The sequence below is a fragment of the Micropterus salmoides genome, unplaced genomic scaffold (assembly GCF_014851395.1).
Source record: "Micropterus salmoides isolate LMB-PRFRI ecotype aquatic unplaced genomic scaffold, ASM1485139v1 Ms_hic_scaffold_22, whole genome shotgun sequence".
Lineage (NCBI taxonomy): Eukaryota > Metazoa > Chordata > Actinopteri > Centrarchiformes > Centrarchidae > Micropterus > Micropterus salmoides.
The window spans coordinates 6,646,251-6,672,932 of record NW_024041373.1 but is presented as its reverse complement, the minus strand read 5'-3'; the positions used below and the strand labels follow the sequence as shown (position 1 = coordinate 6,672,932).

The 26,682-nt window shown below is 39.8% G+C and overlaps 1 protein-coding gene across 1 annotated transcript in view; it reads left to right on the top strand.

Annotated features, from left to right (window-relative positions):
- Positions 1-1,538: 1,538 nt before the first annotated feature.
- The window catches only part of LOC119917530 (cilia- and flagella-associated protein 46), a 68,584-nt gene continuing 43,440 nt past the window's right edge, over positions 1,539-26,682 (top strand). The window contains exons 1-22 of the mRNA XM_038737895.1: positions 1,539-1,847; positions 1,931-2,052; positions 3,761-3,892; positions 4,267-4,331; positions 5,024-5,188; positions 6,576-6,699; positions 6,812-6,906; positions 7,699-7,845; positions 8,008-8,107; positions 8,510-8,608; positions 9,035-9,225; positions 10,977-11,202; positions 11,453-11,570; positions 14,933-15,053; positions 15,573-15,697; positions 16,036-16,151; positions 17,802-17,914; positions 18,454-18,666; positions 19,430-19,625; positions 21,855-22,004; positions 25,570-25,680; positions 26,464-26,645. Coding sequence (XP_038593823.1) covers positions 1,799-1,847; positions 1,931-2,052; positions 3,761-3,892; positions 4,267-4,331; positions 5,024-5,188; positions 6,576-6,699; positions 6,812-6,906; positions 7,699-7,845; positions 8,008-8,107; positions 8,510-8,608; positions 9,035-9,225; positions 10,977-11,202; positions 11,453-11,570; positions 14,933-15,053; positions 15,573-15,697; positions 16,036-16,151; positions 17,802-17,914; positions 18,454-18,666; positions 19,430-19,625; positions 21,855-22,004; positions 25,570-25,680; positions 26,464-26,645 — 2,960 coding nt within the window. The 5' untranslated portion in view covers positions 1,539-1,798. The remainder of the gene's footprint in view (positions 1,848-1,930; positions 2,053-3,760; positions 3,893-4,266; positions 4,332-5,023; positions 5,189-6,575; positions 6,700-6,811; positions 6,907-7,698; positions 7,846-8,007; positions 8,108-8,509; positions 8,609-9,034; positions 9,226-10,976; positions 11,203-11,452; positions 11,571-14,932; positions 15,054-15,572; positions 15,698-16,035; positions 16,152-17,801; positions 17,915-18,453; positions 18,667-19,429; positions 19,626-21,854; positions 22,005-25,569; positions 25,681-26,463; positions 26,646-26,682) is intronic.

Here is a 26,682-nt window from a genome sequence, read left to right as displayed (position 1 = left end):
AGGAGCTATCTATGCTGCTCTGAAATACTGACTGAGGTAATACATGATTCTGTCAATTAAACCTCAAACTAGGAACCCCAAGTCCATTATAGGGAGAGTCACAGTAGTTTGCCTTGCCTCACTACTTTGTCCCTTTCACATCAGTAGCTATATTTGGTTTGACCAAGTAAATTACATTTGCACACTGAGTGGCCTGATTTCTAATGATGCACTTTGAAGTTAAGAAGTGTTGGGACCACAAGCATGAAGAGGTGCTTTTTGTGGCTCCGTGTGTGTGTGTGTGTGTGTGTGTGTGTGTGTGTGTGTGTGTGTGTGTCTATCTGGTTCCCTACAATTTAGATTCCTCATTGTCTGTATCACAGTACTGAACAGACTACTGAAACACTGCCACATTGAATTGCTTCTATGTTTATAAGGGAACGTACATAGCATGTCATGACAGAATGATGGACCTTGTAGTGAAAGACATATCAGACCATTTCTCGCCCTCAGTAACAATGCACAAACATTTGTGCATGTAAAACCATCCATGTTTCAACATTGCACTAGTAATTTTGATACTTTCTCACATCTCCTTGCCAATACACTAGATGTTGTTGTGATTAATGAGGAGTCCAGTGAGGTGTTCGTTTTGGAGGTTGAATGCACCTTTGACTCTAGCATGGAGGAAGCTTTTATGACCAAGGTCATTAAATACCAGCCACTCCTAAACACCATCTCAGAACTAGGGTATAAGTGCAGACTACTTGTTTTAATATTTGGCAGCTTAGGACACACACACACAGGCAGGTCATAAGAGGGCTGAGGCCTGGGAAGTGTGCAATAACTTGGTGTTCTGCTTGTTGTTTTTTTGTATTTTATTTAATTTAATTTTTTATTTTATTATTTGTTTTAATCTTTTATTGGATGTGTCATGAGTGTGTATGTAGCCTACGTGTACGTCTTCAGCTGTTATTTGTATTTTATGTGTTTTTATCGTCTGTAAGGGCAGCTACTACTACTACACACACGACGCACTTTTGAGTCAATAAATTCTATTCTATTCTATTCTATTCTATTCTGTTTAAAAACTGGGGATTCCCAAAAAGAGGGCCAAATGGCTGGCAAAGGCCTGTCTGCTATTATCAGCAACCGACATGTTTGGCGGAGTTGCATCGACTTGTACCCATGAGAACTAAGTGATATACTTAGTATTGTGAAGATCTGTTTTGTATATGTATATATAAGTGTGTGTGTGTGTGTGTGTGTTTGTGTGTACAGTAGGCCTATGAGAAAGAGAGATGTAATTGTTTTTTAAATTATAAATGTTTTATTTATGTAGTTTTTTCTAATGAAAATGTATTGTGAAAATGTAGCTGAAGCATCATTATTTATGACAACGAAGATTTTAGAGACTACAGTGTTGTTTAAACTCTAGAAGTCAGTGGGATGTAAATGTTCGCTTTTTGTGTCAACCCTTTTGGTCCCTTCCCTTGACCGTAGTTCAAGCCCAGGTTGCTTAGTAACGCTTGCCAACCACAAACGCTGATGGTGGAGTGGTTACAGTTGGGTCCAGCGTTTCCTTTCACACAGGGTTAGTTATTTGTTAAAGAAAGTAATACGGACGGACGTATTGTTTTTTGAACAGCTTAGCAATGTTGTATTTTTGTTGACTTAAGTTAGCTTAAACTGTCCGTCATTGCGTTAACGTTAATTAGTTTTACTCTAGCTGGCTAACAGACGCAACTCATTATTAAACGTCTATTTATATACCCGTGTATAACGTTATATCTATCATTAAACGTGTTAGCAAGTTAACATGGACCTGGATATTCGTCACTATCTAACCAAGGCAAAGGAGCAGCACGGTTTGTAATTCAGGAACAATTACGCTTCTGATGATTTGTGAAAGTACGCATTGATTGTGTTTAACGACATGTAATTTATGTAGACTTCGGAGCTCTGCAGTCAGCCTACAGTTTAATCAAGAACACGACAGCAGCTGGAACAAGCGGACGGCCTCCACGCTTTGCCCTAGAGTTGTATGTCGTGTGCGCGGAAGCAGCTCTGCAGGTGAGGCTGAGGCCGGGATGCATGACGGTAACGTGCCTGTTGATGTAAAGTAGACTTGGTCAGTATTCTGTCAGCAGGGTCGAAGCAAGAGGTCAGGACATACTGAGATCATGAGCTTTACTGCCCAACACTTAACAGGGACTGGTTTTGTCTGGTCTGTGTGACAAACAAATAGCAAACTAGGAAGCCTACCAGATTGTAATTATTAATTAAAGGTAGGCATGTTATATCAAGTTTAAGAACTAATTCTCACTTCCAATTAACTCTAAACTGCACCTTACTGTAGGTACTGCAAGTATTAATCATAATTATTATGTGAAAATACTCAGATTTCCCTGTCTTATCTCATGCCAGATTAATTTGTTTTCCAAAAGTGAATACTGAATACTAGTTAAATGAAGATAAATAGACTATATTTCATACAATTCATTTGATAGAGTTAGAAATTCTGTTACCAGGACGACCCATGTAGGTGTACACACATCAGCCTACAGTCAGCATCAGACTCTGATGCTGAAATCGTCTGTATGAAAGAGAAAACACATGCTCTGAATGTGCCTGCAACCTTGCCTTCCTGTGCTGTGTGGAGTGTTTTCATGTTGCGAGGAGTTCATGACTGCTGAGATGTCACATAAGACACGATGCTTCAAGCTGCCTCCAAGAATGAAAGATTTGCATCCGACTGTGAAAAATGTGGAGCGCATTTATATTAGTAAATGCTTGCTACTGTGATGATATGTAAGCATCTTTTTCTGTGGAAGTTCATGAATTATTACTGACATTAGTGGCATGTAGAGAGGATGTATTGGGTTTGAGTAAATAAATCATGGTTTTGGTTGATTAACACAGAGGCTGTTGGTGACAGTATCTACAGGTACTGATATAGGAAATCATGGAAATAAAAAAGTCTGCAGGGCCCCCTCTGCTAGAAGAGTCTTATCACAGATTTCCTTATGTCACTGTTTTTGTACAGTAACTTTAGTTAGCTAAATCTGACTATTCTCTCAGTATGGGATAATAATGAAAATTCACTAATATAGGTTGAATTGTCCTAGGGCAAGGGAAGCATATTTGAATAATGAAACAGTTATATTCCATAATGTGATTTGTTCTTTCTTTTTTATATCATGAAACCAAGCTTTTTCTGTGAAAATGAAGTGTGCCTTGATGTCTCAGGCTTAAGTGAATACTGAATTAGTCCTCATCCACAGCAGAACTACATCACATATTCTTCAGTTTTCTAGAGAAGCATGAAATCCTGTTGCATGAAAACATGATAGATATGATGACCTTCCTGGTATTCATACTATCGAAGACATTTTCTAACACAAGATCAAGTGTCCATTACTGTTAAGTTTCAGTTGTTGCATGAGAAAAAATGTAATACTTATTTTATACAGACCATATACCATTAAAAAGTATATGGTCTTATGGTATTTTCTGTTACAAGGTTATCTCCCCTGTCAGTACTGCAATTCCTTGAATGAAAACTACCCTGGGTGAATTTATCTCACAATTAACAGGAGACAGTATATAACACAGTACTGACATTCTCATGGGCAACAGCCTGCAGTTGTCATGCATAAAATAAATGTACACCACATATACATTAAGCCATTTCTAAATTAAACAAATATGGAAAAATGCAGATAAGCTATAAAAATGTATTTTGTTTGGCATTTGTGCGTCTCCTTTTCTGTGTTTTCAGCTTGGTTGTCTAGAGATAAGCACAGTGTGTCTAAAGATGTACTTTGAAAGGAATCCGCCAGCGAATCAATTTTTATGTCGAGCCTACCTCTGCCAGGGCCAGCTGAAGACTCCGCCGGCCACTGGAAGTGTGGTGAGGACAGTAAATTGGACACATCTTGTCAATGGGGTTGTGTGTATTTGTGTCTCTTTACAAATGAGTCACACACACACACACACACACACACACACGCACACACACATACACACACCATTTCTGTAGAGATATATTGAACTTACTTGCACTAAAATTGGAGCAGGTGTCGTAGCTTCATAAACAACTACTTTTTTTCACAATGTGATTCTTCAAGATTGCCCTTTGTCTTTCACAGTTTAGTGTAGTTTAAAGTTTTAATTAGTATTTTATCAAACTGTGGCGTTTACTGAATGGTTGGTTTATCTGATCGTTGTAAGTTTGTATGATGTGACAAGTTCTCATTTCCTCTTTTGCAATATTTTCTATTTTAGGAAGACTTTGAAGAGGCTGTGCTGGATTTTCTTAAAGCAATTGAAATTTCAAAATCTGAACCAAGGTATGGAATCTCTCAGAAGTGTGCTTGGCTATGTTCTAACGGTTTATCATCTCTGATATTGTTTGGCATTTGCCACTGTAGTGCTAAGGTGCATCTGTAGAAACACATAGTTTAAAGAAAGAAAGTAAAATAGTGTGTGATATTCAGCATGTATTCTTTCAAGCAGCTGACTGGAAGTATCTGTGAGCAGGGTGAAAAGGATGATAAATATACATGTAATAAATAGAACTTAGAAATTATAAGGTCCCCTGTTCCTTACTCTGAGAGATGTGTTTGGAGATAGCTGCTTAGCCTTTGCAAGAAATCAGCACTGAATCCATTTGCTAATGAACTCATAACCTGTCAATAAAAGGGCTGAATGAGCAGTCCAAATTAACACCAATGGGAATACATATCTCATACACCCACCCCAGACTAATGCGCAACACACTCTCTGGTGAATAAATTAGTAGCGCTCAAACAGTGTGTTCACACAATTTTCTCTAAAACGGCAACTTGAATTCATAAATTTCGCTTATTTCACATAAAAAGCTTATACAGGGCGCTCTCTGGAGGCTCATTGGACGATGGCTAATCCACATACATTTGCAATTCACAGGACTTGGACTTGGAAGAAATGGCTTGCATGTGCATCACATCAATAATTCAGTGTTCTCTGTTTACCTCTTACACATGTGGTTTGTTTCTTACAGATACTACTTCATAGTGTTCAATGCGTCAGTGCTGTACTTCCAGACAGTGCGTCCTCTCCTGCAGCCAGGGCGGTGCCACAACCTCGTCCCCTCCCTTAGGCAGGTGGTCCAAAGTCTGGAGGAGGTGGCAGACCAGGACCACAGCTGGAGGGCTGAGCTCATGATGCAAGTGACCCAGCAATGCTCTCTTACTTCTCTTTCATGAATAAATTCTGCCCTGATTTTGTCCATTCTCATGCTGGATTCATGGGGATGTCGTATAGAGCTAATTAACCAGCAGTTCATTTGTTGCCTTATTCTCCTCTATGGAGTGAGGAATCTGTTCTAATGTAAGCTGTTTTTTCATGTTCAGCCACGACACATCAGGCCCAAATGTTATCTTAGTTCGGAGGACATTATGTGCTGTTCATGTACAGTGTAATGTCAGTGATACAGCCAGCCATGGTGTTACAGTTTTTCTCCATTGCTTAAACACTATAACCAGGCTTTTGAACTAAAATTTCAAAACCATAACTCAATTTTTCAAAAAGCAAACCCATTTCCTTAAACTCTACACACAAATCCCTTCATTTCTCATTGCCTACACCATGTGGTCATTGAGTAAACACTGACATTCAATATTGTCCACTCAATCAGCACAGGTTGAGCTCAGTTAGCACTGAGTCAAAATTGATAACACACCACTCAGAACCTTCAATAGATAGATAAAAGGTCAGTTCAGTCTTGGAACAGTGGATCCAGAGAAATCTGAAGGAAGAGGTGTAGGACACCAGAGAGGAGGAAGAGGTGAAGGAAGAGGAAGGAAGTGGAAGAGTTAGATGGAGTAGGAGGAGGGAGAAGGATGAGGTGAACAAGGAGGTGGAGGAGGTAGATGGAGGAGGTGGAGAACAAGAATCTCTGGCCTGTCCCAGACCAAAGACAGGACGCTGTTGTTTGGTGTGTTGTACAGTACAGTAAGGAATAAAATAAATGTGTGCAAATGTGCAAATGTTTTCATGTGTTATATCTTTTGTGTTCATCATGTGAAACAGTTTTTGAGGGGGAGAACCACAAGCAACATTACTTATAATCATTTTGTAGTATTGTTTTGAATTTATCTCACCAGTGTGTAAGACTGTGTTGTAGTGTGTGTGTTTTTGAGGGCTTGTGTGTTATGTCTAAGTGCAAAGTTTGGTATATCAGCAAGATTGAATGTTTTTGAGTGGAGAGCTTCATTTTGACCTGAAAATAGGATGTTTGGGGACTTGGTTGAGGAGTTGTGGATTTGTGTTTAGAGTTTCGAGAAAAAGAGGCAAAATTTCATGTGTTTAAGCAATTGAGAAAAACTGTGTGTAATAAACTGGGTACAGTATATCTGAAATAATCATTGCTTCAGGTGTTACCCAGATAAGGTGGATAAAAATGCAGTGCAATTCTTCTAGACTACAGTGTCAACAAAAACGGAACATTACAAGCTTCATAAAGCAAGAGCTGTTTATTTACTGTTTGTTTATATTGGATTGTTTGCAAAACACTGTTCTTTCAGAGTGAAATATTATCGGTTTCTATTCAGGCACCTGATCAAATGTATTGTGGACTCTGGGAAAACAGAGGATGCTGCACGCTTTGCCAAAGTTACAGAAGAATTCATCAAGTCACATACCCCACATCTTTTTCCGAGACTATTTACATTACTGGTAAACAGCATTTCTGTCTTACTTAACTAAAAGGATAAAGATTTAAGATTTTTGTTGCAATATATATATATATATATTTGAATGACTTCTACCTTTACTCTTCTTTCCTTAGGTACATCACAAGCTGACAGAGGGTGATGTCCTCATTGACATGAGCAGGCAGTCTCCTACCTTAGCAGTCATTTACAAAATACAAGATTTTAAACAGTAAGCACATTTTCTGTGTTATATTTAAGGTAAAGGTTTGTTTTCTTCTGCTCTGAAATTGCTGGAGGATTTATTTTGCAGAAAGCATTGTTTTTGTGCAGTCATGATCATCATGTGCTGTCATCAAGTTGTACTGTAACTGTAGTTGTCCAAGAAATGAAGCCTTTTGTTTGCTTTGTTAACAGTTGTGGAGGCAACGTTGTGTTTGAAAAAGTATGCATTATTTATTAATTGCATTTTTTCTTTTTTTGAAAGCTTCTTGCTAAAAATAGACGCAAATTCAATTCTTTCTCAGTTATGATCTTACGTTCTGTATTAGTAACCTGCAAAGTGTATTTTAAATAGATACAATGTTTTCTTAAGATGCAGGACTTGCAGAGGGATATTGATGCGTTTTTGATCCTGAAACTAACTTAGAAGCTCTTCAAACATAAAATCTGATCCACTGGCTCTCACGTTAGCCTGTGGCGTCACATAGTGGGCAGGTTTTTCTGGCTGCCCGTATACATTAACAGTATAGTACCATAGCTTCTGGTGTGGCATAGCACAAACTCAGTCCCATCCCCCACCCCCTTTCTGCAGGGATGTACTCAACATGTCAGAGCTCTTTATGGCTCTGCAGCTCAGCTATAAACAACGACAGCATGAGTCAGTCTGACCCAGTCATCACCAGCATCAAAGAGGTTATTTTGGTTATTTGGTGTGATTTATAAGAGGGTGAATGGAAATACAGATGCATGCATAGTGTTGGATGCATAAGTGTTTGTATATAAATGTGCATGTTTTCTGTAGCAGGTTGGAAGAAATAAATGAGGATGAGCCAACAAAAGCGGAGCTTGCGCAGATTTTTCATCTCCTGGTGGATTGTACTGAAGTATCCGCTACACCTGTGAACTCCAGCCCTCTTCAGAGGCCAACACCCATCGAACCAGCGGACAGGTCTGTGACCTAAAGTGTCCTAAACAAATCTCCTACCCAACAATCGTACCTTTGTTTCCCACTACAGTAAAACCACATACAGTATGGATATCCCAAGGTCAGTACATGGCTGTACTGAAGTGTTGTGAATTGTATAAATTATGTTTTATCTGGGATTTGCAGAGTTGCCTTCCTACTGGAGTTGGCTCTGCTGGCCTTGCAAATGAAGCATCAGAAAGTTGCTGCCAACTGTTTGAAAGAGCTGAAGTCGGTGGGAGACGCTGTGAGTGTCAGCTATACTCTTGGAAATTTAGGCAGTAGTGTGGCTCCATGCTGTAGCTGTACATATTATAGAAACATGCAAATTTATGCATGATTTGACATCCCCTCTTAAGTGAACACTTGACAGTAGATGAGATTAATTAGCTGAGCTCATGCCCGAGAGGTTGCTGCATTTTTAATTACTTTCACCAAAGTAGAATGTATTTCATAGAAAGGTGTAAAAAAATTTCATAAATGTGCCCTTTTTGCTTTTACATACTTTGTGAATTAAGTGAAATCATAACATACTTAGGAACACTGCCTGAGCTTTAAAACTTTAAATGAAATATGTGTCATCTCTCTCATCTCTGTCTCCAGTGCACTGCTGAACCTCTTGGAATCACATGTGTATTTGTCTTTTTAGAGTGTTGGCCAACGCATAATAATGGAATGTGTCAACTGTGAAATCAACCTCCTGAAGCGAGAGGCGACGATGAATAACTATTCCAAAGCCAGTGTGGAGGTGCACGACCATATGCCTGACTAATCAACCATGTATTTCTGCCGCATGTTATAATGCAGGCAGAAAATATTACTTTCTGTAATCTCATTCTATGTTTAAATATAGAACTCCCCTTCCCTTGAATAGGTGTCCCTGCTTTAAGGAACTGCTAACCCACCTAAAAGCGCTTCATTAGTTTGAGTTTCAGTGGAAAATTTTAATTATATATCTTATAAACACCCTAGTATATTCAGGAGTTTTTCCACCGAAGAAAAACAATTCTTGAGGGAAGTAGGATCATGTAATCTCATTTGGTAAAACTGTCACATTTAAAAATTGGCACCACATATTCAGTCCAATTCAATCCAAGTATATTTGCCAAGTGATAGACGTGTTTTGCTGTCATTGCTATAGGAGAGCAAGATAGATGTAGATGTTATCCCACAGGCACGTCTGAAGGAGATAGGCAAGCTGGATCAGTTGCTGCAGACTGCAGTAAGCGAAGGGGAACCTCAGGCCATGCAGGCAGTGTGTGCTACCCAGTGGAGCTTCTGCCTGCCCCTCCTGCAGCACAACCTTAGGAAACGCATCAAGACACCTCTGCTCAGTGTGGCCCAAGTACTGGAAGACATGCAAAGGTTTCCAACTTCTTTAAATGCATCATGATACATGGCTACTGTGTATGTATTAGGGCTTTTTAGTAGTTTTTTATTGTTGTGTTTGCATGTCATTTAACATGTTTGGCTGTGCTCTATGGCTTAGTTACAGATATTGACAGACAAACAGGTTGTGGCCTAATTCAACATTCATGTCCATAAATACAGTATAGAGCATGGTATCAGCATGATCTGATATATTATAGCTCAGATTTTGTTTCAATATGATAATGTATAGTTTGGTTTTACAGTTTTTCCCAACTGCTTACACACGTTTTCAAAACTCTACACACAGTTCCCCAAACTGCGCAAAATGCCTCATATGTCCTTAAAAATGAAACACTGTATTCAAAATGCCATAAACACATTCCAAAATGAAGCATTTGCATCAGATGGCAAACACTTTTTCCATAATAGTAAGTTCTTTGATATACCATTTACAGGCTGTTCTAAATCTAAAGCTCCTTTGTCTTTCATAGGCTTCTGTGTACATTTCCATTCAATGTTTTACAGTGTAAGTTATCTGCTAAGAGGTTCTGAGAAGTACACTGTAAACACCAAATGCAATGTTGAAACAGCAAATATTTATTTGGCAAAACATTACAGTTGTAACAGTAGCACAGTGTTGTATACAGTATCATACAAGAAAAGCAAACCATAAACATATGTAAACCAAAAGTAAAATTCTTACTTTTATTGCAAAAAATACTTATTTTACAATACTGTACTGCTGAAATACCATTAGATTGTTGCAACCTGTTCTAATTTCTGAAGGTTCAAATTATGGATGCCACTGTAAAGCGACTCAAGTTGGGCGGGACTCTCAGTCCACCTTCTTTCATTGTCGACCTGTGTGACCCCAAACTCATCAGTGATCGCTCTCCTTCCTCTTCTTTGCCCTCCTCCTCTTCCATATCTCCTCCTTGAACTTTGTCCTCGTTGTCGTACATGGCCTCTCCCTCCTACTCCCCTTGCTCTTTGTCCATTGTTGCCATCCATTGTTCAAATTGTTTAATCTGACCTTTGACCTATTTATAGGTCTACTGTATACTAAAGCAGTTATTGGTTAGTGATCAGTTAAGCAGTTAGTGTTTGCACATGTGAGGAGTGGGTGTGTGTACTGGTGAATAAGTGTAGCATTTTGATTGGTTGTGTTTGGAAAAGGAAAGCAGGTCACTTCCTGTTAGATTTTTGTGTCTTAGGTAGAGTATTGTGTGAAGTGTTTTGAATAAAAGTGTTTTATGCAATTGAAAAGTGAGTGAAAGGCTGAGAAAGAGTTAATGGTTTTAGAGATGTTTGAGATGAGGTTTTGGTCTTGAGTGAGGGGTTTCAAACATCGTGTGACATGTAAAGATTTTGTGTGTAAGCAGTTGGAAAAAACTGCAATGGTAATGCAGACTGATCGACACGCACCATCGATATATTTTCTACAGCTACATATACATTTTTACAATGATTACTTTCAAGGTACGAGGAAAAACACTTTGTCTTGCAGTATATGTATATGTCTTAGATCTGAAAGAAAAATGCTATCATGATATCAGTAACTTTTTTGTCAACTTTCTTTCGCTGTGGTCTTTTGTTACTTTATTTACTGAGAGCCAACATTTAGATATTCTTTAATTATTTATCAGTAGCATCTCCAAATGTTGAACTTTTGTATTAGACCTACAGATGTGTTCCTTTGATATAGATTAGTTTATGCTGGAAGTGTTTGTGTGTTATGTTCACAGTATGTTGCTAGAGATGCGCTGTCAAGTCCATTCAGAGCTGGCAGTGATTGAAGAGGAGGAGGGGCACCTTGAGGCTTCTTTGAGTCAGCTCCAGAAAGCCATGCGGCTGGATAACGGGACACAACGAGAACGCCTGTCGTCAGCTTTTCACCTCCTACAGCTCAGAGGGACCCTCTACCAAACGCCCTCCCGGACTGAGGATGAAGCCGCTATGCTTATGCAGCAGGTTTTCAGTCCATTTGTGTCAGACACATGTACATTACAAAATGTGACAGTTCTTAGCATACTTGGGCATTCAGACATACAGTAGGTACAGTAAAGGAGAAGAGCATCCTATCCCCCTAGAAGTAGGATAAGATAGAAATAGTAAGATAGAAATTCATTGTTTAATGTCACAGAGGAGAATATGCCTGTAAGTAAACTGCATGGCTACAAGTTAACATCCAGTTTGATATCCAACCCCTTCTTTTTCTCAGGCCAGGGACATGCAGCCGCAAGATAAGACAGACTGTCGTCCCATCCTGATCGCTGTGGGTCTCCTTTTGGCCCCTGATGATTTCCAGATTGTGCTGGATGCAGACGACACCTCCAAAAGTACAGATTTCTCTTCCTTGCTTTCAGTTTTCACTAAGGCTCCATTTTCTTAAGACATCTCTGTTTTGCAAGAATTTGCTTTCTTGAAGGGATAGCTTGAAACACACGTCCATATTTACTAAGTCTTATGTATCTGCACCAGGAATCACACCATCACTCATTAAACATTTGTAAGCTGTATGATATGTCTTAGGGTATATTCTGAAGGCACTTTTCTCCTTTATGTATATACAGTGGGGGAAAAAAGTATTTGACCCCTTGCTGATTTTCCAGGTTTGCCCACTTACAAAGAATGCAACAATCTACAATTTTAATCATATGTACATTCTAACAGTGAAAGACAGAATCCCAAAGAAAATTCCAGAAAATCACATCATATGAATTTATAAAAATTGATAACCATCTGATGAGGAAAAACAAGTATATGACCCCCTGGACAAACAGCAAGTATTCTGGCTCCTACAAGCCAGTTAGTCTTTCTTTAAGACACAGCCCAATCCCAACCAATTATCTACATCAAATACACCTGCCTCACCTCGTTACCTGTATAAAAGACACCTGTCAACACCCAAACAACCAGCATCCAACATCAGCACCATGGGCAAGACCAAAGAGCTTTCTACGGACATCAGGGACAAGATTGTTGATCTGCACAAGGCTGGGATGGGCTACAAGAGAATCGGAAAGCAACTTGGAGAGAAAAGATCAACTGTCGGTGCAGTTATCAGGAAATGGAAGAAGCACCACACCACCGCCAACCTCCCTCGGTCTGGGCCTCCACACAAGATCTCGCCTCGTGGGGTGTCCCTGATCATGCGAACGGTGAGGAATCATCCCAAAACCACAAGGGGGAACTGATGAATCAACTGAAGGCAGCTGGGACCACAGTTACAAAAGAAACGGTTGGTAACACACTACGCCGTCATGGATTGAAATCCTGCAGCGCACGCAAGGTCCCCCTGCTCAAGAAGAAACATGTACAGGCCCGCATGAAGTTCGCCATTCACCACCTGGACGACTCAGAAGAGGCCTGGAAGAAGGTGATGTGGTCAGATGAGACCAAAATAGAACTTTTTGGCCTCAACTCAACTCGTCGTGTTTGGAGGGCAAAGAACACCGAGTACAACCCAAAGAACACCATCCCCACCGTCAAGCATGGTGGTGGCAACATCATGCTTTGGGGGTGCTTTTCAGCCAAGGGGACGGGACAACTCCATCGTATTGAGGGGAGGATGGACGGGGCCATGTATCGTGGAATTCTGGACCAACATCTCCTTCCCTCAGTGAGAGAGCTGAAGATGGGTCGAGGATGGGTGTTTCAGCACGACAACGACCCTAAGCACACCGCCAAAGCAACAAAAGAGTGGCTGAAGAAGAAGCACATCAAGGTTCTGGAGTGGCCTAGCCAGTCTCCAGACCTGAATCCAATTGAAAATCTTTGGAGGGAGCTTAAAATTCGAGTTGCCAGGCGACAACCTTGGAACCTGAATGATTTGGAGGCTGTCTGCAGGGAGGAGTGGGCCAACATCCCTGCCGAAATGTGCACAAACCTTGTCACCAACTATAAAAACCGTTTGACATCTGTGCTGGCCAATAATGGCTTTTCTACAAAATATTAACATGCTGTTTGTCCAGGGGGTCAAATACTTGTTTTTCCTCATCAGATGGTTATCAATTTTTATAAATTCATATGATGTGATTTTCTGGAATTTTCTTTGGGATTCTGTCTTTCACTGTTAGAATGTACATATGATTAAAATTATAGATTGTTGCATTCTTTGTAAGTGGGCAAACCTGCAAAATCAGCAAGGGGTCAAATACTTATTTCCCCCACTGTACGCTTAACAGAGAAAGGAGAAGATCTGACTTTTTATAGCATTAAACAATGTGGAGGCTAGGCGCTCATTATACTTTTCTAACTTTACACCTGGTCAACAGTAAAATGACTTTGTCATGGTATTCTTTTGATAAGGCATTTACAGTGTTACATTTTCTCTACCATCCTTCTTCTCCGTTCTGAGCTTCTGCTGAACCTGCAGCTCGATCTCACTTAGCTCTCTCACTTTCTCAGCTTTCTCTGCACTTTGTTGTGGCTATGGTACACCGTATTCTGTGGGTGTTTTTTTTTTTTTTTCCAATTTCTTTGAAGTTCATTTAATGAGTTGTTGCATTAATAATATAAACAGTCTTACCGATCAGGACATATTATTAATTATTAAAAATAAAACATTTATCTGAGGTGTTAACTGTGGCATACCTAAATGTTTAAGAATCCTGTAATGAGTTTGTCAATGCGGCAAGGTTCTCCTTTACTTGCAGAATGCACCTGGAAGGCAGTCCTCTGTGCTAATTGGGTAATGAGCAGCTGTCTCAGTAAAGCAGGCACTGATTACAGGCAGATTGAGAATGCATACTGAATGAACGTCACAGAGCAAAATTAGTGTGCGTGGTCTTGTTTGTAAATGTGTCCCCCGGTCTTTTAGTCTGGACAGAAGTTCTTTTAGTGGAAGCATTAAACTTTGCTGCTAGGTTGTGTACAGTTTCTCTGAGAATCTGGTGTGTTCCTGTGTAGCTCACAGCGAAGCCCCATCAGCTGAGTGCAGCAGCTCGTGGAGCAGAAGGGCCTGAGCTCGAGCAGAGCCTTTGATCTCAGAGTCATTCCAGGCTCCTTGGTCCACAGCATCAAATGAACATTCAGCAGTCCTAATGACCCAGGGAAGAATTCACCTCTAAAAGCGAGTCAAAGGGCTTCTACTGCAGGCTTGGGTTAAAAGCTTTGGTCTATAGAGGCACCTCTTGTTTTTGTCTATAAACCTCAAGAATCCCCTAGATGACGACACTTAAGCATTGGGTTCTGAGCTTCAAAGCCAGCTCACCAAGTAACCCTTGAGACAAGAAGAATTAATTAATTGCAGCATGTAATGTTGCCACAGTTTTGTATTGTTGCTCAATGTGAGGTGTGTGTATGAGAGAGTTGAGAGAGTGTGTGTATCTACTCAGGGGTATGTTGCTTCTTTGAAACACTGCACTCAAAGTCACAGACTTCTTTGTATAATTCAATCCATCAATCCATAAACAACATCCCTGTCTTTGTTTTTTTTTTTGAGTGGGGAGGTGTTGGTATGGTTTTGTGGTGTTTGTCCAACATATCTAATCTAATCATTATGTCTTTATACGGAGAACATTCTCACTATGCATGTGAATGCTCATTTATACCATGTTCTATGAAGTAGAGACAGAATGACAAGACTATGTGCAAACTAGCCGGATTGTATTTATGATTGATTACAGAAGCTTTTCCAACAGCATTAATAAAGTTTGACTTTTTATTCAGTACTCCAACAATTGTCTATTTCCCGTAGGCAGTTTTGGATCTGGACCAGTGGCACAGCTCTTTGCTAAGGCTCAGCATCACTCTACATCTGTTCAAAAGATGGATGGACACCTGGCCAGACAAGGAGATGACAAAGACAACACAGAGAGGTGTGTGTGTTTGTTTGTATGTATATTCTCCTTGCCTTGTCTTCTTGCCAGTGTTAAGTTTTCTTAGTAATTATTTTTAGCTGTCAGACATCCCAGAAACCCAGTTGGAAAATATAATTAGCCTTTTATGCCTTGTTGAATGTATTACTCCTTGCTTTTACTAAACATAAGATAAGATAATATTGAATGTGTGATGAATTAGTCCTCTGCAGTTAAAGTTGTGTGACTGCAACCTTCAATTACATCTCCTTATTCATAGCACATAGTTTAGATCCCTCTGTCTACCGATATCATTACAGTAGAAAAGTGTGCACATCAAAAATGTCAGGCTTAATCGTTGGGAGAGAGCAGAGTCATCAGTACTTGAGTACTTGAGTCCCCAAAGGAAACGTTTATTATTCATGCATCAAAAAAACAACTTTAGATCTTATACAGTGTGCTGCTGTGCCCTTGCCTTCACCTCCACCTTTTAAAAAGGAAGATATCTCTTAAGTTGTCTTTGTATCTTGGCTGTTCCAGGGTAAAGTTGTGGGCAACACTGGCAAAAACAGCCAGGAAACAGGAAATGTGGGATGTGTGCCGAGCTGCTTGTCGATTCTGTCTGCTTTACGATGATGGGAGGTGGAAGATTTCCAAGACTGACAGTAAGATGATGAATGATCCTTAGACTGGCGGTAAAATGAGAGAAATTCTCTTAAAACTGTGGGAGAAGGTATTAGAATATTAGAATGAATAAAGAGAACCCAAACGCTTAGATATTCAGTATAACTAATGTGTGATAGAACTGCTCTGTTACTGGTGCAGTATGATAAAATTACTGATAACATGACATATGACATCATTTGGTTAGAAGTATTCCATATGAAAAGACAGGTGAAGAGGAAGCAGTAATAGTAGTAGTAGGAGTTGTTGGAATACTGTTAAATACAAAATTGCTGTCACTTACAGGATTCACATCACACATTTTGTCTACTTGATCCAGAATGTAGATGCTCAGAAGAAGAAAGCTGTGCAGAATGTCACGATTGCAATGGAAGTCAAACCTGTGTGAAGGACTTGCTGCGCCTTTTAGCTGAAATTCACTTCATCAGTGCTGAGGTGTGTGCTTACAGGCTCATGCCTCCTAAACCTGGACACACATACACACTTCTCATATATTCTTACAGTAGTAATACACAAAAACAGGTTTCACACTACTGTATATACACTGCAAGACTTTTGGCTGTTTTCACCCAACTGCATTTTATTTTAATTTGTTTGTTGTTGATCCATCATCGGTTAAAGTTCTAATCCCACAAATTTCAGTCCTGGTTGATTTGGCAAAACAGCAAGTGTTGTTTAATAATATAGCAAACACTTGTTGAGTAGCTAGTTAAGTCAATAATAAATGCAACAGTGCAGCTACAGGACACAGTAAAGGTGGTTGCCCTGCTGATGAGCTGGAGATGCGCTGCCTGTCACCTGCAGCTCTTCGCCTAACAGCTGTCTGTGGCTGCTTCTTCTTGTTCCATTACTCCCTACAATGACAATGTTTAACAGATGCTTTTTGATGTAAAATCTTGGTCAGTGCTAATAGCGGTAACAAATACATAGCTTTTCCCATGTGGTTACTTCACAATAAAAGCCACCCCTTGTTGTGCCAGTGGAACACCTAAAATGTAAAGCAACAGCAGTAGAAGGGTTCATGTGCATCGTTTCCTGTGAAGGCAATTTGAATCCAGCATTGGAATGGCGTACTCCGCCACTAACAATGACGACTACTAGTGTATATAGAAAGGCAATTACTCAAAGTAAATACATCACATGGCTGTTGCTGAAAAAATGCCAACTGTTTGTGGAATCAAAGCTGGGGTTTGATTTCATGAAAATCTAAAGGATTATAACTCTAAATGAGGAATGACGGCCTCTACCAGGGAATCTTCTAGGGACACAAACATCTGGTTCTGAGAATGTTACAGTTACACTCAGTCTATCAGTTTTATTCTACAGATCAGTGGAAAGACTACATTCACAGTTTCAGGTCTACCAGCTTTTTATTTTGAGCTTATTTGGATGCAGTTGTTTAGTGTTCATGTTCACAAAAACTAACTGAACTATCTTAGATCATAGGAATATTTTATTTTATTCAGCTTGAGCTCTTCTTTTGAAATATGAGATTAGGAACAAAGACTGCTTGCAGTAGTAGACATGCATTATGGGATTTTTAACAAGCCCGTGAGGTAGATGTTGATTGGTTGGAGTCAGAGACTGTTGTGCTTGTTTCATGAGGTTGTCTTATTGTGTAATCCCACTTCCCCTCAACCCTGCAGCTTCAAGTCTCTATTAGTCTATAGAGATGTTATCTTGACGGCACTTTGAAGAAAATGGAGACAAATATCTACGGCAACTACATGGCCTTGCTAAAACTGACTCACTCTGCAGCCTCTCTGCTTGCTCCTCACACGTATCTCTCTCTTTGTTCCATGGCACATGGGTGTATATTTTTTGAGAATTCATTAATTTAAAAGATACTTACGTATCAGTCTGATGATGAAGACAGGTTTCTCTTGTCTTACCTGAGTAGTCTGCCACCAGTCGTCTCTTTTTTCTTTGATCTTCTACAATTGAGCTTCAATGGCTCTAGAGAAGCTGCGATTCCTATAGCAGAAGGTCTTACCTTCCCCTTTTATTATGAAGTTGTCAAAACAGGAAATCAGCTTTAATATTATCTTTTGAAGTTGAGAAATAAATGTATTCTGTCTTGCTCAGGCCACTGTCCAAAAGCTGCTAACAGAGGGGGTGCAGCTTAACAGCCCTGCTGTACCTGCTGTAGAAACAGAGGTGTGTGTGTCTGAAGATGATCCACACTGGGTTGTTTACAGGTGAAAACACAATATACAGACATTTTGTTCATTTTGTATATCTTTTGTCTCTTGAGTGTATGTTTCTACTTTATTATTTGCATATCATAGATTTAATGCACGTTTTATTCATTTTAAGCTTTCAGAGATGATAATAAATGCTTTTGCATTGTACATTGTTAATTGTCATTATTAACTATAGCAGCAATGCAAGCTGTGAGATCTCAGGAAAACAGTCTGATAGACTGTAAGTACCTTTCCATGACCACATTTCCTCCAATTTGTGTTTCTTATCTTTTGTTACAACAAATAGTTTTGACAAAATCATTATTTAATTTGCTAAAAAAGTGTTAGGTCCCAAAAATGTTGTAGGCTTTTATTCCACAGATGGAACTATTAATGTAAAAAAAACTTATACATTATAAGTTTAAACAGACAACAAGCAAAAAGAATTGACATTTTCACCTTCAGTTTAATTTTTTACCATGTGGCCACTTTGGTATCTTATTCTCTCACACACAAGCACAACTTTCGCTGTCCCTTTCCCTCTCCCTACCCAGAGACTGGATCCAGGCTCTGTCTGCCTACGCCACCTCCAACTTCTTGCGGGCAGCGGAGCTCGGTGCAGAGATCAGGGAGCCCTGGGTCGTAGCAAATGCAGCCGTTTACCTGTGGAACTACAGCAGCCACGTGTTAGTAGCTGGGGAGTACCAACACCTGCTTCCCACCTTCCAGAGTCTGGTGGAGGTCCTTCGAAAAACAGAGTACACAGGGTAGGCTTGGCCTCTAATCAGTTTTGTTACAGGGTATATGCATGTTAGACAGAATCGTTTGGTAATTCGGCCTGGAGTTCTTGCAGTGTTTTATTTTGGTCCAGTGCTAACATTTAAGCTTTTTGTGAACAGGTCTGAACCCGAATATCACAGGTGTTTGATAAAAACGTATTCCTAAAAGGTCATCATTTCAAAAAACCATGAAACAAAGGTATTTTTAGACTGATGACTGTAAATTTTTAAATGACTTAGAGGTTTTGAAAGTGTTTCATCAGCCTAGCAGTCATTTACCCAACCCTCAGTGGACTACTGTGTAAACATAGTCTTTCAATTTGGGTGAAGTTATTAGGTTTTCAGCTGATAACAGCACATTGTACACATGTCCTTAGAAAATCATTTTAGGCACGGTCAGAGTTGACCTCTGAAAACATTGTTAATTTATTCTCTGTGGCACTGAAGCTCACACACAGAAAAGGAGGCAGTTTAAGCTCTGCACTTATGTCTGGGTATGGAAAGAAGAAGTGAATGTTCATGAAAATGGACCAATGTCCTTGGGCATAGCAGTAATTATGTGAATGTTGGGATTCAGTGACATTCTCATGTATGTGGCCATGGAAACATACTTTTTGCCGTCCAAAATCTGTGGTTAGGTTTTTTATTTCCAGGAAGAACTAAAATATAAAAATAAATGTTTGGCCTTGAAGCCCATCTTTCAGTACTTGTTTTTTCCAGATAATGTCAGTTTGTGTGTTGTATTTCTCAGGACTCGTGTTCTGTTTGTGCTGCTGTGTAATGCTGTGGCCCGGGGGTTGATCCAGCCTCTGTGTGGACCATACAGCATCGCTCTGCCAGGAGACAAGAGTAAAAGCAAAGCTGAAAAGGGAATGGAGAAGGCTGCCAGTGTCCTTGGTTTTTTTTTAGAACCTGCTGCCCTGCAGGATGTCCGCAAGGCATTAGAGGTATGTTAGTGTGTGGCTGTGCTTGACCTAGTGTTTAAATGAATGTATTTAATAAGTATTAGTACCATATATGTATTTGTGAAGAAGAGTGACGGCAGAACCACCACCTACACCAGTTCCTGTACCTATGTCACCAACATGGGCATAAAACCCATCTTTGTCACCATATTTTTTTCATTCTCTCTGACACCATATATTTTTTATAAAATCAGAACCAAAGATGGATCCAGATGTCCTATGTTACAATAAAGTAACATAAAACCAGCACACATAAATAAACATCTTCATAAAAATGCCCTCTCTTACCATACATTTTTATTAAAGCTCCCTACAAAGCAATTATTTAAGTTGTATATTTGCATATACGCATATTTGCATAAAGGTAAAAAAGCCTGTAAACACAGAACTACTTACAAGACAACTATCTGGTAAGACTTGAGCGGCAATTGCACTGTCACTGTCCTTATCTTCTAAAGGAGATAATAAAAAATCAATTCTGAAGAAGGCTGAGGATAGAAGTTATAATACGTTCCCTAGCGTTTCAAAACCTCCAAGTATCATGAAACCAGCTTACAAATTAATCGAAACACCGTGTTTCCCACAGAATGACAGCGTAACTGTGGTGCAGGGGTGGGTGGGGGGGTTTGCAGTCGATATTGACTACCAGCTACAGCGTGCTAACCTCGACAACCCACCTATGATCTAACTTTAACCCTATTAGCTAGGCTCCTTACATGCTTGCTTTGCTAATAGCTTTTTTTATGGTGGGTTTCCGATATTGACAGGGTTGTGTTGGACAGATTTATGCAGCATGAGAAAGAGAGAGAGAGGGAGGGAGGGAGCGTCCTTGCAAGACGTGTTCAGACAATCAAATTTTAATCTTTTGTACAGATATTACACTGCAAAAAAGTATGAAACAGTTTACACTCTGTGAACTTTGTTATACTGTTTAAAACTTTCGAATTCAGTATTTCACTATTCAAAGTTACAGTTGCTTGTAACTTTTCAAATGATCCCTTTTTATTTTATGAATTATGAACTATGAAATAGGTCAGTATCCGTATGATAGATGATGAGCTTTAATAGAACAAATGGCAACCTTTTTTTGGAGCTATCAAAGCTATCAAGCTTCTAGTACATCCATTCCCTGAAATGTATTTTAGCCCTTAGGTACATTATTATTATGGTATGTCAAAATGGGATTCACCAAAACAGACAAGAATGCAAAGAATAAGGCCACTTTGTATATGTTGAGGCTTAGCACTCAAGGCAAGAAAGCAATATAGACAAAGGTATTGTTTAAGTTTCATACAGTATGTGTTTGTATCTGTATATTAGAAATACAAGGCCTCTCAGGAAGCACTGATTACTCCTTGATATGATCTTCAAAGGTGAAAAGTTGAAGCACTCTCAGGATACATTTTATCTCGCTCATCCTTTGACACACACTATTCATCCAACCAAGCTCACACGCACGCGCACACACTCACATTTTGCTTTCCTGACCGGGTTTCTTTGTGCCATTAAAGCCTGATTTCTATGTTCTCTATGCTGCAGCTGCCAATTAAACCCTTTCCTTTCTCCTTTTCTATCAACCATTTATATAAGCTCTAACTCCAGATGAAAGGCACTTTATCAGTGAATTATTAACCGACATTCAATGTGTCTGTTTCCTTTTGATGAAAAGATATTAAAAAACTTTCCAATACATTTTTTATACATAGTTCACAGTACAACAGGATCAGCTACACTGTCTAACAAAATCCTACTGAATTCTGAGTCTGTCGTGTCTACAGCTGAAAGGCTGGCAGAGGGCCTTGGGCTAGAGAAAGTCCAGGTCTTTCAGAAACATATCATAACGTATGGTATTTGATAGACACTTTCCATCCATCCATCGTCAACCGCTTATCCTGCGTACAGGGTTGGGGGGGGGGGGTGGAGCCAATCCCAGCTGACATCGGGCAAAAGACGGGGTACACCCTGGACAGGTCGCCAGTCCATCGCAGGGCCACACATAGACAGACAACCAGTCACACTCACAACTGAGGACAATTTAGAGTCTGATAAACAATTTGATCCGCATAAACATTTTTAATATCATTTGGGATAATGCATAATCCCGACTATGTTAATGCCATGTTCTATTTATTGAGTTTCTCAGACTACTAATACCAAGTACTTCTAGCTGATAGACTGTAACCTGTTGTTGTTTTCCACCCTTCTTTCTAGTTGTGTGACTATGCCCTTTACATATCCAACTGCAACATCCCAGGGGAGACTGTACCTATCGCAGCAAGGAAGCAGGTGGTGGCCACATGGGTGCAGATCAAGAGGCTCTTGCAACAGCAGATTGGCCCAAAGATGGATATTAAAGATGAGGTACCATCCACTGTGTCAGCCCAAAAGTGCTTTGTTTTAGTTTGCCAATATATGTTTAGATCTAACCAAGATTTGAGAGCACGTACATTATAAATATAACATATTACATTGTAGTCCAGGATTTGGTTGCGCCAGCTATTCATAAATCCATTAATAAGTTTGAATGTAAAGTCATTCTTAAGATCTCAATAACTACTTGCTAGTTTCAAGTACTGATTTACTAAATCAGGTTGCACCATTAAAACTTAAGAAATGTCTTTGCTAGTAAAGACTTTAGTCAAATGTAAATAGTTTTCTAGTAAACATCTATAGCGCTATGCAAACAAGAGCAATGAACTATGTAAACATGACGTCACTGCATTATCACCAGCTAGCACAGTCTCAAAAACTACAGTTTTAGAAGGGCAAAACATCATCTTTTAGAAATGTTGGTAATACTCTATTTTGTTTAGTATAAATACTATTCATACAGTTTAGGGTTAGTGGGAAAAGACTATGCTAAATTAACTGACGTTATTGACTCATGTATTTAGTCAAACGTTTGCTAATTTGTGGTATGTTATTTTAATTTTTGTAAATTGTAATTTAAAAGATTTACATAATTTTTAAAAAGCATTTATCAAGTTTCTGGTCAGATATGTTGACTGTAACATTCTTAGAAGTTACTGGGTGTAAATATTAAGTAACAACTAATCTCTGCCTAAGAGCTAGTTTGTGTGATTCGGCCCATTACTGTCTAATGAGCCATAAACCTCCACTTAGTAAAAATGTCTGAATTTGTGAACAGCTGATGCTACCGGCTCCAGGGGTCGGCAACCTTTTCTCAACTAATGATTGTAAATTGACAAAGATAAAGATGACTGGTGTGCCAGTAGCAACATGAGACAAACTGCAGCACTTTTTTGTACCTGTTGTATGAAACAAAAGCCCGGTTTTGACAATAGGTGACACAAACACCAAAAGTGTGTTTCCATTTGCAAAACAGCATGCTCCATGAAGTGTTGTGTTCTGGTTCCTCTTCATACAACCAACAAAATCACATACTGATGCTAAAAAGAAAATGCTAGAACAAACGAAAAACTCTTCAGTCAAGATACTCGTAGCAAAAAGACAACAACACACCACATCAGATCAGGTTTACACCTGCAGTCATTTAGTGGTGAACAAAACTAAACTGAAAATAACAACATTCTTGAGGCTGTATGTCTTGCCTTCTCGTTTTACATCAGGCCACACCGCAAATACTGTAATATTGTCCCTGACCAGACACCATAGATAAATAAAAGATAAACAGTGGATGTAGCCTAAGGCTAAAGTTGTTTTATCTATGCTGTCTGGTCAGGGAGAACATTCCAGTATTTGCGGTGTGGCCTGACGTAAATGATACATACAGCCTAAGGCCCCAATCAGACAGAAAGCGTTTGCAGGTTTGAAAACGCGAGGAGCCTTTTCAGTTGAATTTGGAAAATTCCAGTGCACTGCCGTTGTTTTATGTTGCCAGGCAACCACCAAATCAACTGTCCTGTCAGTCTAAGTAATAACTGTCATATTAGCACAAGCTTGATCACAACTCACAGGTCTGTGTCTTTTGTTGCTAAAAACATCTGCTTTAAAAAATAGACAAACGGAGAGCGCTTGCATTGTTTGAGGGTGAGAGGTGTACAAACACGCAGGAGACAGGGAAACATCCGTGTGGGCACATGAGAACCTCAGAAAGAGGAGACACCGCTGGTAGTACAACCAGTTTGTCCAGGAGCTTCGTCTTAATGATAGTCGGTTCAAGGCTTATTTTAGGATGAGTCGGGGACAGTTTGTTGCAGTCTCTGGACAATCCAAGCAACTGTAAACTTCCGTCACCACAACCGAGGCCCCGTCTCTCCATTCATTTGATTGCACAATTGAAAAAAACGCGAATGATGTTGGGCGCTTTTCTGCTCAGAACACTCCTTCGAAAATGTGAGGTGCAGCAGGCGGCTAAAACGTTAAGCGCCAAGGGGGCCTTAACAGCCCACATAACGCTCAGTGCCAAATAGAAAACTATTTAAAAAAGGCACCTCTCACTGCAAAAAACGCATTCTGTCTGATCGGGGCCTGAGTGGTGTGACAAATTCAGCCTCGGCGAAACTAAGGTTAGAAAGTCCATCCCCTTCCAACCATCCATCACCTCAATCTCAAATTGATTAAAAGAGGAGCCATTGGCATGCAAACTTATGAAACCTCATATTTTCGATTAAGACACTGAAAAGTTGGACTGATGTCCACAGAAATTCGCACCTTGCATTCTCACGCCTCACAGCTGCTTCATCTTTTCTGTGTCCTTCAGTTTTTTACGTTTTATGCTCTGCATGTGCATGTATGCGTTTAATGCTCTACTAACTAGGATTTCGGTGCAAGACTTGTATGAAAAGAACCAGATATAGTTAAAAGTGAGGTGACTGAAATTGTTGTGATCACTGAATCACAGCATTTTCAGTTTTAGAACATAGTTGGCAGGAGTGCATCAAAACGATGATGAAACAAATGTATAAAATTGTTTTTAAACAACAGCAAAATCAACAAAAAGCCTTCAGTATTGCTAATTTTGTGATGTAACAAAGATTATATATTTATACATTCCAATGCAATTATTTTTCTTTTTCGCGTGGAGGGGTTGCTATCCTCTGTATACTATATTTAAGATAAAAAGGGCTGCTAAAGGGCTTGTAAATGTGAAATGCAAAGGAGACTGAATGCACACTGAGACAACTGTATAGCTCATTGTCACATATTCATGTCACATTCATAATGCTTCCTGTATTATGGTGTTCTTGCAGTTCTTCTGTAATGTGCTTATAGTATTGTAGGCTTATGATGCCTGACATTTTTATTAATTGTTTTCACGTAGTAGGTGGCACTTCCACTATATCCATATTACAGTATTGTATCCGCTGGTTTGTGATCATCTCCGGATGTCATATTTCCTGATTGTACTGCTTTGCAGTGGGACAAAAATGCGGGGAAAGCACCTATACAATTTGTCAGTTAAATGGACTGTTTGATTAGTCACCATAATCCTACGACCATTTGTCTGCCAAGGATTTCCTGGTCTACTTTAATCCATTCTGTTTGTTTCTTGCCATGCAAATTAAGAAATGCAGTGTTAAAATAAATGGGGTTCATCTGTAATCTCAAATCAATCATCAACTAATTTTCCAAACAATAGGAAGTCATTCATTATCAGCAAGGCCATCTCTGCTGTATTTCAGACACATGCATACAATATGATAATCATACTCCAGGTCCATGTTTCATTTACGAGCAAATAGCAATATGTTCTTTTCTTAAACATAAGGTACATTGGTGTATGTGTATTGTGGTATGTGTATTTATTGTATTTCCATATCTGTACAGTGTATTGTGTGATTTGAATTACACTGTACATGTAACAGCCCAACAAGGGACAAGAGTTGAGTTAGCAAGAGCTCTAAACTGTGCAGCACGTCACTTTCATACTCTGTATGTTAAATTGCCTCGCCCCAAAAAAATTTAAATAAAGAGTATGCATGGTTCTCTTCCCCATTGGCAGTGTGAGAATGAGGACGTGTCAGCGATGACGCGTGTGCTGGTTGGAGTGGAGATGCTCCAGTGCAATAGGAACCCGAGGCATATGGAGTTCTCCGTTCCCAGTCTCTCCACAGTATGTACTTCTTTGTTCATGTTTTGCTACAGTAGCCGTTGGCCAGATGGTTACAACAAATGCCGAGATCGCAGCGCAGACTCTGTCTGCAGCTCATCATGTGTCAATATCTTCAAAATAATGTAGCTACCTTGATCATCATGCTTTGGTCGGATTAACGTCATTGGCCCTGACAGGCCCGTTGGCTATATCTTCTTTCACTCTGTCTCTCATCCATCCATCTCTCTTCGGCTCTTTTCTCCTCCTTCCTATCTTCGCATTTTGGTTCACTCCTTTCTCTCATACATTCTGTGCTCATCCTCGCCTTCTTAAACTCTATAAATGTTTTCCATTTGTCCATCACCCCACCTCCCTTTTTCTTGACCTTATCTCATTTGTTTTCTTTTTCTTTTCCACTTCTCGTTAATCCTCCTTCCTTCTAACCTGTCACTTTCTGTGTGCTTCCATTCACTCATTCCTTTGCTACCTTCCTCTCATCCCTGATTACCTCCTGCTTTACACATTTACTCCGTTCTATTCCTCTTTCCAATGCTTACATTTATGTTTTTACTCTACCCTTATGCTTACTGCCATCTGTCTTTTCCCTCGCAAATGGTTTCTTAATTTCTGTCCTTTCCTTTTCTTCTCCTGTCTCCTCCCTCACCTTCTTTGCCTTTATGCGATTCACTCCACCCTGCTTTTCTCACCCTCCCTCTTGTCGTCTTTACCCTCACTACCCCCCCTTCCTTTCCCTCATCCACCTCCATTTTCCTCCCCTCCCCTATTCTCCCGCCTCACCTAAAGCTGGTGAGCATGGCGTCTGAATGCAGCTGGACTGACGCCGTGGTGGAGTTGCAGGTGTGGTGCCAGCTGGCTGCCTTCTGCCACTATTCCAAGGACCACAGCTTGGTGTTGTGCTGCACCAAGAATGCTCTGCAGCTGGAAGAAGCAGCAGCAAAGAACCTCAAAACCATGCCTTGTGTTTTGTAAGTGGAATTAGCGGAATAAATTGTATATTTAATT